Consider the following 11,583-nt stretch of genomic DNA (forward strand, 5'->3'; position numbering starts at 1 on the left):
CCAGTTGCACAGCGAAGTGTTGAGCCCCAGCTGGACCAGTTTGTGAATGAGCTGTTGAGGGATGATTGTGTTGAATGCTGAACTGTCTATGAACAGCATTCTGACGTGTGAGTCTGTGGTTCTGCCGACATTGAGCAGAAACTCACGACAATATGCGCACTTGGAAACAAATAGACGCGACGAATGCGTACAAAAACACTGCGACTCACAAGACAAAAAACACGAAAACACCTTTCTGTCGGGAGAGAGAGAAGCCGCAGCGTGTGAACGCGCCGCCAAATTGTGTCATCATTTACTCACCCTCACTTCATTCCAAATCTGTACGACTTTCTTTCTTTGATGGAACATAAAAGAAGTTACTTTGAAGAATATTGGAAAAATAAAGTCATACAGGTTTGGAATTAAATGAGGATGAGTAAATGAAGTCAGAATGTTAGTTCTTGGGTGCACTATGCCTTTAAAAGCATTGCAATTTGTTACAAAATTACATCACTATTATAAAAAGAAATTAATCACAGTGTGTTGCATTGCCCCTTTTTATGGCAAGTAACTTTTGCTTTAGTTTTTCTCACTGTTGGGATTTAATACATACAAAATTTATAATTATGAATTTTGTTTCTTTTGAGTGACATACATCCAGGAAATATTCTCAGAACTTTGCTTTTTGCAAAATTTTCTCAAAATTATGAACAAATGTTCTTCCATTAACGTTAGTAGAACGTTTGTTCAAAATAGGTCTTTAATAACATTTTCAATATGTTATTGTCAATATTCATGGAACTTTTTTCCTGAAACAATTTATTTGAATGTTCGTCTAACATTTTTTAAATGTTACTACTTGTGTCAGATTGTTCAGTCAACATTCCCATAATGTTTGCAAAATAATAATCCTTTAATGTTTTTGCTAATGCATAGCCAAGAAAAAAAAAAAATATATATATAAAAAACTGGATGTTTTGAACATTAAGAGAACATAAAAAAAAACATTTTCATAACTTAATGGAATTAAGTTAAAATATGTGTTTTTTTTAGCTGGGAATGCATATATAACTGACCAAGACCAAATAGTTCATGCATGATTCGCACCAACAAGTTTTCCATTTGTAATTCAATTGCAAATTGGCAATGTTTATATGCATTCTTCTCTTGAATATGATCATTCTGACATGACATGAGGGCAACCAATGTATCACATTCTGTCAATTACTACACAAGACAACAATACATGACCCGTGTTAATGAACACACAGGAAATGTGTTTACAGTAAATGTAGGCTTAGCAGGTAAGTGGACAGAGTCATGAATAAACATTTAAAACATGCAACGTTTCTAAAAATATAACTATATTTTGTACAATTTCCTAAAAGTATACCCATCGTAACTGAAACATGCTAGAATGATAATGATGCAGTGCTACTATTATATACTATTATAGTATTTATTCATATTTTAAATGGCCTTTTATTTTTATATTTTCAGTTTTCATTTCAATATTAGTTTTAATTTCATTTCATTTTAGGTTTTAGTAATTTTGTTATGTGCTTTTGTCATTTTTGTTATTTTTTTATAATTCTGTTTAGATTTAATTTATATTTAATTTTTTTTTAAGTTTTAGGTTTTCATCTTATATTTAGAGTATATTTTACTTTATTGATTACTGTATCAATTTAATTAGCAACGTTTTTGTTAATCTTGTGAAAAAGAAGTGTCCTTTAACATACTTAAAAAAAAGAGTACTTATTATGGAAATAATATACTTTAAAAGAAAATACGTGCAAATTGAATGTAATGTTTTCAAACTCTTAATTGCATGTTATTTACAATTAACTCATAGATTAATTGTATATTAAATGCAATTAATTAAACTTAAGAGTGCTAAAACTAATTTGACATCATTATAACGTGCACTTTTTTAAAGTGTGCTAAGAAACATAGTCATGAAAATGTGCTCTCTTTAAAGGGTTAGTTCACCCAAAAATGAAAATTCTGTCATTAATTACTCACCCTCATGTCGTTTCAAACCTGTAAGACCTTCGTTCATCTTCGGAACACAAATTAAGATATTTTTGATGGAATCTGAGAGCTGTCTGACCCTGCATAGACAGCAACGCACCTGAAATGTTCCCAAGTCCAGAAACGTAGCAAGGAGATCTGTAAAATAATCCATGTGACATCAGTGGTACAACCGCAATTATACGAAGCTACGAGAATACTTTTTGTGTGCAAGAGACAAAAGAAAACAACTTTATTCAAGACGAATTGTTGTATAAAGTCGGTTTTTTTTCTTTTGTGCACAAAAAGTATTCTCGTAGCTTCGTATAATTACGGTTTATGTCACATGGATTATTTTACAGATCTCCTTGCTACATTTCTGGACTTGGGAACATTTCAGTTGCGTTGCTGTCTATGCAGGGTCAGACAGCTCTCAGATTCCATCAAAAATATCTTAATTTGTGTTCCGAAGATGAACGACGGTCTTACGGGTTTGAAACGACATGAGGGTGAGTAATTAATGACAGAATTTTCATTTTTGGGTGAACTGACCCTTTAAATACATTTAAATAAATGTAAGTACTGTTTCATTTCTTTTAATATTATATTATCTGCAACAGTTTTTTTTAATATACTTAAAGATTTGTACACTAAGATAAGTACACTACAGGTGCACATTCAATACGATTAAGCACACTTCTTTTTCACAAGTGATAACAACACTGGAATAATGTGATAAGCCCTAAGGACTGCACAATTAATCGAATTTCTAATCATGATTACAATTATGGATGCCACAATTACCTAATCGTTCAAAGCGGCAATTAATCGCTCAAAGTGTCAAGGCACCGGTCTGAGCTGGGTTTGTTTATGTTGTGTCCTGGTCTGTCTGGAGCACATGGCTGTCAGTTGGTAATTATGTTTGCCATGTGCTCTATTGTCTATTGTTACCCCGCCCCTCTCATTACCTTATCTCGTTAGGGGTAACACCTGTTTCTGATCATTAGTCATCCTTAAATTCCCCTCTTGTTTTCTGTCTTGTGCCAGATTGAAATCTCTGCTCTGCTGCGTTAACCTGGCTCTTGTCGCTGTTGACTTTTATCCTGGTTCCTGTTTTGTGTAGCCTAGTTTCCATAGCTTTTCTTTTACTTTTGATATTAGGGTTTTTATTGATCTAGCCCAGTTCCTTCTAGTTCCTAGTTTTGGCTCCAGCCGTTTAGTTTTGTGTTCGTTTTTCCCTTCCCCTCTGCCCTCTCCAGCCCCTGTCTGCCCTGGCTGCTGGACTCCCTTCTGTCTGCCTCCTTCCCCTCGCTGCCCAGCGTTCCCTGCTCCCTCCTGGAGTTCCTCTCCCTCTCCCTCCCACCATCGCCATTCTCTGGCCCCTGGAATTATTTGGAGAGCTGGACTGTCTCGTTGCTCATGGACTGTTACTCGTGGCCATTTGCTCTGGAAACCCCCTTTTCCTAGATGCCTGCTGTTGAGCTGACTTTCTCTTCCCCGGACCTGGTTGGGATCTCTCCAGATTACCCTCTCGGACAGTGGCTTCGTTCCTGTTTGTTTTCGAATCTCAATAAACTCCTTGTTATCCCTGCAACTGATTCCTCTTCCTTTGCCACTCCTGACACAAAGTCCACTTATGTTATTCGGCATGCTTAAGATGCGTTTTTTTTTCTTTTTTTCTGCATGTTATCTTAAGGGTTTTTCCCGTTTTAGTATAACATTATAATACCATTCATATTTTTACTTTTTTTTTTTTTAAATATAATTTAAAGAAGAAACCAATCCGATGTATAGTTGACATTTGAGGCTTAATGCTATAGAAAAGCACTAAAAGTGTTTCAGTTAGTGTTTTCAGCTTGTTTATTTTCATATAAAAATACGGCATGCAGTTGCATCAAACAATAGTATAAACATAATTCAGTGTAAACTGATAATGGTAATAATCGCAATTTCAAGGGAATAATTGACAATTATGATTTTTGTCATAATCATCCAGCCCTACTGTTAGGTTTCTATCACAAGTTAGTGTACATGTAAGGAAAGTTGAAGTTATTGTCTGATAATCGAAAGCTGGTCATGGTCATGCGGTACATTCGGAGACACAACACTCACTCAGGTAACTGATACAAAGGTCAAAGCCAGACAGACTTCAGTTCCAGGTAAAGAGATGATAAACACTGGAATGCAGCACTTCAGTGACCTTTAATTAAATACACAGAATGAGACATTACTAACCGTAATACTCCACGTTACCCCAGCCGGTTACTGTACCCATCTGGCCATCTGCCAAACGCAAACATAATTCAGTGTAAACTGATAATGGTAATAATCGCAATTTCAAGGGAATAATTGACAATTATGATTTTTGTCATAATCATCCAGCCCTACTGTTAGGTTTCTATCACAAGTTAGTGTACATGTAAGCAAAGTTGAAGTTATTGTCTGATAATCGAAAGCTGGTCACGCATGCGGTACATTCGGAGACACAACACTCACTCCGGTAACTGATACAAAGGTCAAAGCCAGACAGACTTCAGTTCCAGGTAAAGAGATGATAAACACTGGAATCCAGCACTTCAGTGACCTTTAATTAAATACACAGAATGAGACATTACTAACCGTAATACTCCACGTTACCCCAGCCGGTTACTGTACCCATCTGGCCATCTGCCAAACGCTGGCTGTAGGTTTTGTCTTAGAAACTATATATATATATATATATATATATATATATATATATATATATATATATATATATATATATATATTAAGTGCTATATATGATTACAAATGAACAATGCTTACCATCAAATAAACCAGTATCTTCTGTTGTTCTGAGATATGTGACTGAAAAACAAACACAGAAATCAAGTGTAAAATGTCTCTGAAGTGGCTGCAGTATTCCATTAAATCAGCAAGTAGAAAGTCTCACCAAGGGCCCAGATGGCGGCTCCCAGCCCTCCCAGTATGATCAAGATCAGAGCTACCACAGCGGCCACCCGACACCAGCTGAAGATGCTCATCCCTGGATTTCCTGTAGGACAGAAACCCAGATGAAGTTTATACTTGTAGAAGTAATGTAAGATTTTGTGAACCTTACAATACATGCCTGTGCGCAAACACATAAATCATGACAGAGCTGATGAAAAGAACAGAACCATGAACGAGATCAATAGTTCAAAGTCATCAATTCCTCACTGCTAAAGTAAACGTGGGACTTCATCTCAGTGCCATGATCAGCTCTCTCTCTCTCTCCACACACACAAACACACACACACACACACACAGAGAGAGAGAGAGAGAGAGAGAGAGCGAGAGAGAGAGACCAGTGTCAGCATGTTCCCAGAGATGTAACCATGTCCGTGGTAAGTGACCAATGCCACAAAGACCTGCATGCGCTGAGCAGTCACCACAGCTACTGTTTACAAGCATTTCATTCACCTAGGACCAGTATTGCTCATTCATAACCATTATCATCCTAGATAAAACACATAAACACACAAACATGACTTTGATATACAAATGGGGTGTCCTGCTTCTCAGATATTTGTCCTGAAATATAAATACCCTAATAATCTCACAAGTGTTTTAGTGTTATTATAAGTATATAATTATTAATTATATACTGTATTAACAGCTCTATATTTATATAGAGAGAGAGAGAGAGAGAGAGAGAGAGAGAGAGCGAGAGAGCGAGACCAGTGTCAGCATGTTCCCAGAGATGTAACCATGTCCGTGGTAAGTGACCAATGCCACAAAGACCTGCATGCGCTGAGCAGTCACCACAGCTAGTTTACAAGCATTTCTTTCACCTAGGACCAGTATTGCTCATTCATAACCATTATCATCCTAGATAAAACACATAAACATACAAATATGACTTTGATATACAAATGGGGTGTCCTGCTTCTCAGATATTTGTCCTGAAATATAAATACCCTAATAATTTAAGTGTTTTAGTGTTATTATAAGTATATAATTATTAATTATATACTGTATTAACAGCTCTATATTTATATATTTTTAATTTAATGTATAATATAAATGAAAATAATTTAAGTATATTATAAATATATTAAATATAAATATAATATACCTTTTATTTATATGAATATGAATTGAATTCATATACACATATATGATCGTAAATGCATCTTTATACTCTTCTTAAGTTTACATTTTGTTTTTCCTTTTATTCAATGGTAACAATATGACAGTATAAGGAGAAAATATTTCCTGCATGTGTAAAATGCTGCTTCTGTCAAAAATAATATTTTTAAGAAAATAATGTACAAGTCTCGTGAGCTAAAAAAGGGCAACCTCTGAGCAATAAATCTGCAATAAATCTTCCTTTGGGAGTATTAGGAAATATGCACGCCAGTTTCAAACCTGCATTCCCTACAAATTTGCAAGCACATGCATTACCGTACCAATGACCCATGGCTTCAACCATGTGTAGGATGAGGCATGTGTAGGATTTTGTGATTGATGGGTTTCAGATTCTGGTGAAATGTGCAGGCGTTTCTGCACATGCGGCTGCCATGTGGATCATCTCAAAATGTGTTTTCCTGACTGTGAGGAGCTTGTGCATAAGCTCTGGTGTGATGATTAACAGTCGGCCCATGCAACATCAGACGACTGCAGAGACTGTGCTGTCTGATAAGCCCAGAGCAAACAAACACACAAAACAGGTTGCTGCAGCTCTGCAGCAGGACTGAACTCACAAGCCTTTGGGTCATAGGGACATTTTATGTAGAAACATCTATTAAAAGTATTTAAATACTGTGGAAGACAAAAGAAGATATTTTGAAGAGCATTTCGGCTCCCATTGCCTTCCATATTATGGACAAAAAATAATATGGAAGTCAACAGGACCCAGAACGGTTTGATTACCAGCTTTCTTCAAAATATCTTCTTTTGTCTTCCACAGAAGAAAGAAACTCATACAGGTCTGGAATGACAAAGTAAGTGAGTAAATGATGAAAACAATCTTCATTTTTTGGGGGGTGGATTGTCCTTCAGGGAATGATGTGTGATTTTTGCTGGGAAATTCGTTCATGCCGGAACTCGATGATTCATGCTCTCATCAGTTCTGTGGGAGGTATGGTCGCAGATAATTTAAATAGCACATGGAAAGAGATGTTAGACTGATATTTCTGACATGATGAGAAAAATGGTGGTGGGCTGCTGTTTTTCCTTTCACTGAATTTAATTTTAAACACCAAGAGCTGAGACCCGAAAGTCACTACCATTATTTTTTACATACACTACAGTTTTTCCATTTCCATTTCAAATAAATTCTTTAGAACTTTTTATTCATAAAATAATCCTGAAAAAATAAAATTAACATTAATAGTACAGTAATAATAATATGAAACGTTTATTGAGCAGCAAATCAGCATATTCGAATGATTTCGAATGATGCTGAAAATTCAGGTTTAAATTAGATTTGACAATATATATATATATATATAAATAGAAAACAGTTATTTGAAGTTGTAATAATATTTCACAATATTACTGTTTTTATTGTATTTTTGATCAAATAAAATTGAGCAGCAAATCAGCATATTCGAATGATTTCGAATGATGCTGAAAATTCAGGTTTAAATTAGATTTGACAATATATATATATATATATAAATAGAAAACAGTTATTTGAAGTTGTAATAATATTTCACAATATTACTGTTTTTATTGTATTTTTGATCAAATAAATGCAGCCTTGGTGAGCATAAGACACTTCTTTCAAAAACATTTAAAAATCATATACCGACCCCAAACTTTTGATTAATAGACTTTATAATACTAATAATACTTAGACAACTAGACCTAGTCAGATTAGACAGCATATTAAATGTGCATGAAAACAAGACAGTCTGCAGTCTATAGCACACACATTATAAAGAGTGTTTTTGTATACTTTTTTTTTTTTTAAAGAAAGTTTCGTCAACTGAACAATCGGTATGTTGTTAAACAACAATACAATCCATTGAACACATTTATTTCTATCACTCACAGCCTCATTTTAATTTCTGTCAAAAATTCAATATGCTGTTACCCTAAGGTCTATAATGTAGAAAACCAGTTGTGTGATTTACACTGTTAAGTGGCATTCCAGAGAGCATCTAATAACACAACAAATTGTATTATCTAGAATAAAAGTTGGACTGAAACTACACTCTTAAAAATAAAGGTGCTTCACGATGCCATAGAAGAACCTTTTTGTCTAAATGGTTCCATAAAGAACCTTTAACATCTGAAGAACCTTTCTGTTTGACAAAAGGTTCTTTGTGGTGAAAAAAAGGTTCTTCAGATTACAAAAAGGTAAGAAAGAGATGGTTCTTTAAAGAACCTTTGACTGAATGGTTCTTTGTGGAACCAAAAATGGTTCTTCTATGACATCGCTGTGAAGAACCTTTTGAAGCACCTTTATTTTTAAGAGTGTACCTGAGAACTTGTTGCAGTTCTATTTGTTAAATGTCTTAGTCATTGATGCAAGCTGTTAAACAATGAGCATGAAACATATCAGAGTATCAAGTGAAAATGAGACTATCCATATCTCATCTTGACTCTCAACTGACTGGTGACGTTTCGTCCAAGCCCAGCTTTGAACAGTTACATTAGAGGTCAGAACAAAACTGAAACAGTGTGAAGTTTTCCTGTTTGCTCTCTGGTTTCATTCCTGAGGATTTCCCCACTGCCTCAGACCGTTTCTACAGCACCTGCCATGACCCATTTGACCGCAGAACAAGAAGTACTTTTGTCTGAGTGGGGGTTTGTATGAGACAGAGCTTCTTCATGGTACACTACTCTCTCTCTCTCTTACTCAAGATGGTCATACCTGGATGATTCAAGTTTTGCAGCCAAATTAAAATATCACAACGGCCTTTAGCTCACGGCACTAAAATGGCCTCTACAATGAAACGCATCCACTATGAAGGACTGTTTTGGTTCAGAACATTCTTTTAAAATGCTAAACTGCTAATCTACATCAAGCAAGCAGCATTTATTAAAAAACTGAATGAAAACAAAATACAAGAAAAAATGTTATACTGTACATACATAATGCATAATCCACAAATATGTGGAAAATAATGTGTTTTTTTTACTTTAAACCGCATAAACACATTTCATTACACCAAATAATGTTCTTTTTAGCAGCATCATATGACCCCTTTAAATCAGAGCATAACGTTTTAAACAGTAAAGGTTATTTTCATATCCTAGTTTTTTTTTTTTTTTTTTTGCAATGTTTTAAAACTAAAACTATTCAAATAAAGGTTCAGCATTCGCGCTCTGAAGTCCCGATCTGAAATGATGGTTCGCGAATCATTATTCAGATCGAGACTTCGGAGCGCATATCATGAATCATTTGATTCAGATCGGAACTTCGGAGTGTGGAGCGCAAATCATTTAAATAAGATCCGAACTTCGGAGTGGGTTCATGAATCTTTTGATTCAGATCGGAACTTCGGAGCAAAGAGCGCGAATCTTTTTTAATTAAACAGTACAAAATATCAAATCATTAAGGCAGTAGGAAAATAGGGAAATTGGTCTAACCATGGTTTCGTTACAGTAAAAGTGTAGTAACCATGTTTTTTTGTATAACCACAGTTTTACTACAAATACCATGGTTAAACTAAAATTTGTTTAAAGTTCATTTGTGGTTATGGTTTAACTATAGTAACCTTTTTTTGTAGTAAAACCATGGGTCATTTTCAAGAGGGATGCGTTGCCAGGTTAACCAAAAAAAAGGAATACATTTACACCTTAAGAGGACACAAATAGATGCAGTTTTCACTGTTTTAGCATTAACAGAGCTTTGGATAGTTTCCATATACTTGTCTAGATCAACTTTGGATCCAGATTTTTATATGTGAAATTCAGCTAGCAGGAAACAAATTAATTAATTTATATTTTCCTATATTATATTTTGGGTACGTGAACAATCCAAAGAAAACATCTTTAAAACAGAAAGAAAAGTCAAAATGAGATTGAATGAACATATAAAAAAATCTGACCAAAATTACTCTGTGTGGTACAATGCCAAACAAGTGAATAACAACTTCCTCAGATGCGTAACAAAACAGCAACTCACTATAGTTATGTCCATCCATTCTGTTGTTTGCCCTCTTTATATTTAAGGAGAGAACTTTAGTTTCCAAAGTTGGACATCATTTGTTATGATTTAGAATGTTGTGATTATGTTATGTTTGTTATGATTTAGGTTTCAGAAATCAGTAGAGTCCCTACCAATATCCAGCAACTACTAAATTGTCCCTAGCAATAATTTTGATCAGACAATGAAATGTCTGTTGTCTGTCGTTATGTCCCCACCTATGCCAAAATCATACCTGCACCCTTGCATTTAGCTTTTCTGTGCAGGTAAACAGCTGTATGGCACATCACGTCATGTCATGTCTTGACACCTTTTGGCCTTTTGTCAAAGTAATACACAGATTCAGACTGACCAAAACAAATCGAGTACATGACCCATCACTGTTAATCTTTAACATGGCACTCGTCTGATGTCAAAAGGGAGAGAAATAGCTGAGTACTCACCGATCTTCTTCTCTGGCATCTTTATCCAAAACTGAAAACTGAAAAATAAGCTTTGAACAGATTCCAATGATTCCTCCTCAAAACCTTGATTTGTTGCTTCTTCAAACCTGAAAATGTTGAGGAAAATACGTATAAAAAGTAGTCCGACCGCTGCCATGGACAAAGATGGGTTAAGCAAGTTAAATAAACCAAAGGGCAAACTGAGAAAAAAATTCAGAGGGATACAGTCTGTGCTGTTATTAACAATCACTGTAAAAAATATTTTCAACTTAATAGGAACACAAACTAATTTTGTTGCCCTAAATTTAATTTGTGCATTCATTTATGTCCTTGATACTAACTTTTACATTTTTTTTAATTAATAATTAAATTCAAACTGGTTGACGCATAATTAATTTATTACTGTGATTTGTAACTTTAAATTTGGTCTTTATAATTAAACACTTTTAGAGAACTTAAAGGTGTCTAGCGTTCTGTAACTTGTGTTCAGCTACATATTGACTTTTTCTTGTTTCCAAATACTCACATTTATTTTCACTTTTTTTATTATTATTATTAAATGTAAGTTAAAAGTGAAAAAAGTTACATCCAGTAAAAAAAAGGAAAAAATCCAATATAACGAACTCTGTCCTGATTCCCTGTTACATAAGGTGAAAAATATCTGAAAAAATAAATGATCTTATAAGTAATTGATGGTATCATTATTGGATAGAAATTATCATAATGGGAAGATATAAAAGATTCATGTCTAATTCGTTTACTTCCAGTTTCATCGATGCTCTTAATAGTAAAAACCTAAGTTCTCACCTTTACCTCTCCACTGCAGGTTCTTGGATAAACTCTTGAATAAGAAACAAAGAGGTGAAGAAGTAAATCAGTGGTTTCTTCAAGATATTCGCGCTGACATTCCCTTTTCCCGGAGTCCTTCACTCTTTTATTGTGTGCTAAATGAAGCTATTCTCCGGCAGGCAGGACAGCTCTTCTCCTCACTTCACTCTCTCTGCTCTCTCTGCGCTGTTCGCTGGA

At 34.8% G+C, this 11,583-nt stretch overlaps 1 protein-coding gene across 1 annotated transcript in view; it reads right to left on the reverse strand.

Moving 5' to 3' along the window:
- The window catches only part of LOC107592515 (serine protease hepsin-like), a 13,157-nt gene extending 1,574 nt beyond the window's left edge, over nt 1-11,583 (reverse strand). Inside the window, exons 1-5 of the mRNA XM_016282048.1 lie at nt 11,365-11,583; nt 10,558-10,664; nt 4,925-5,026; nt 4,798-4,839; nt 4,228-4,305 (exon numbers count right to left, since the gene is read on the reverse strand). Of these exons, the coding sequence (XP_016137534.1) occupies nt 4,228-4,305; nt 4,798-4,839; nt 4,925-5,026; nt 10,558-10,576 (241 nt within the window). The 5' untranslated portion in view covers nt 10,577-10,664; nt 11,365-11,583. The remainder of the gene's footprint in view (nt 1-4,227; nt 4,306-4,797; nt 4,840-4,924; nt 5,027-10,557; nt 10,665-11,364) is intronic.

This window comes from Sinocyclocheilus grahami, unplaced genomic scaffold (genome assembly GCF_001515645.1).
Source record: "Sinocyclocheilus grahami isolate Dianchi unplaced genomic scaffold, SAMN03320097.WGS_v1.1 scaffold153.1, whole genome shotgun sequence".
NCBI classification, from domain to species: Eukaryota; Metazoa; Chordata; class Actinopteri; order Cypriniformes; family Cyprinidae; genus Sinocyclocheilus; species Sinocyclocheilus grahami.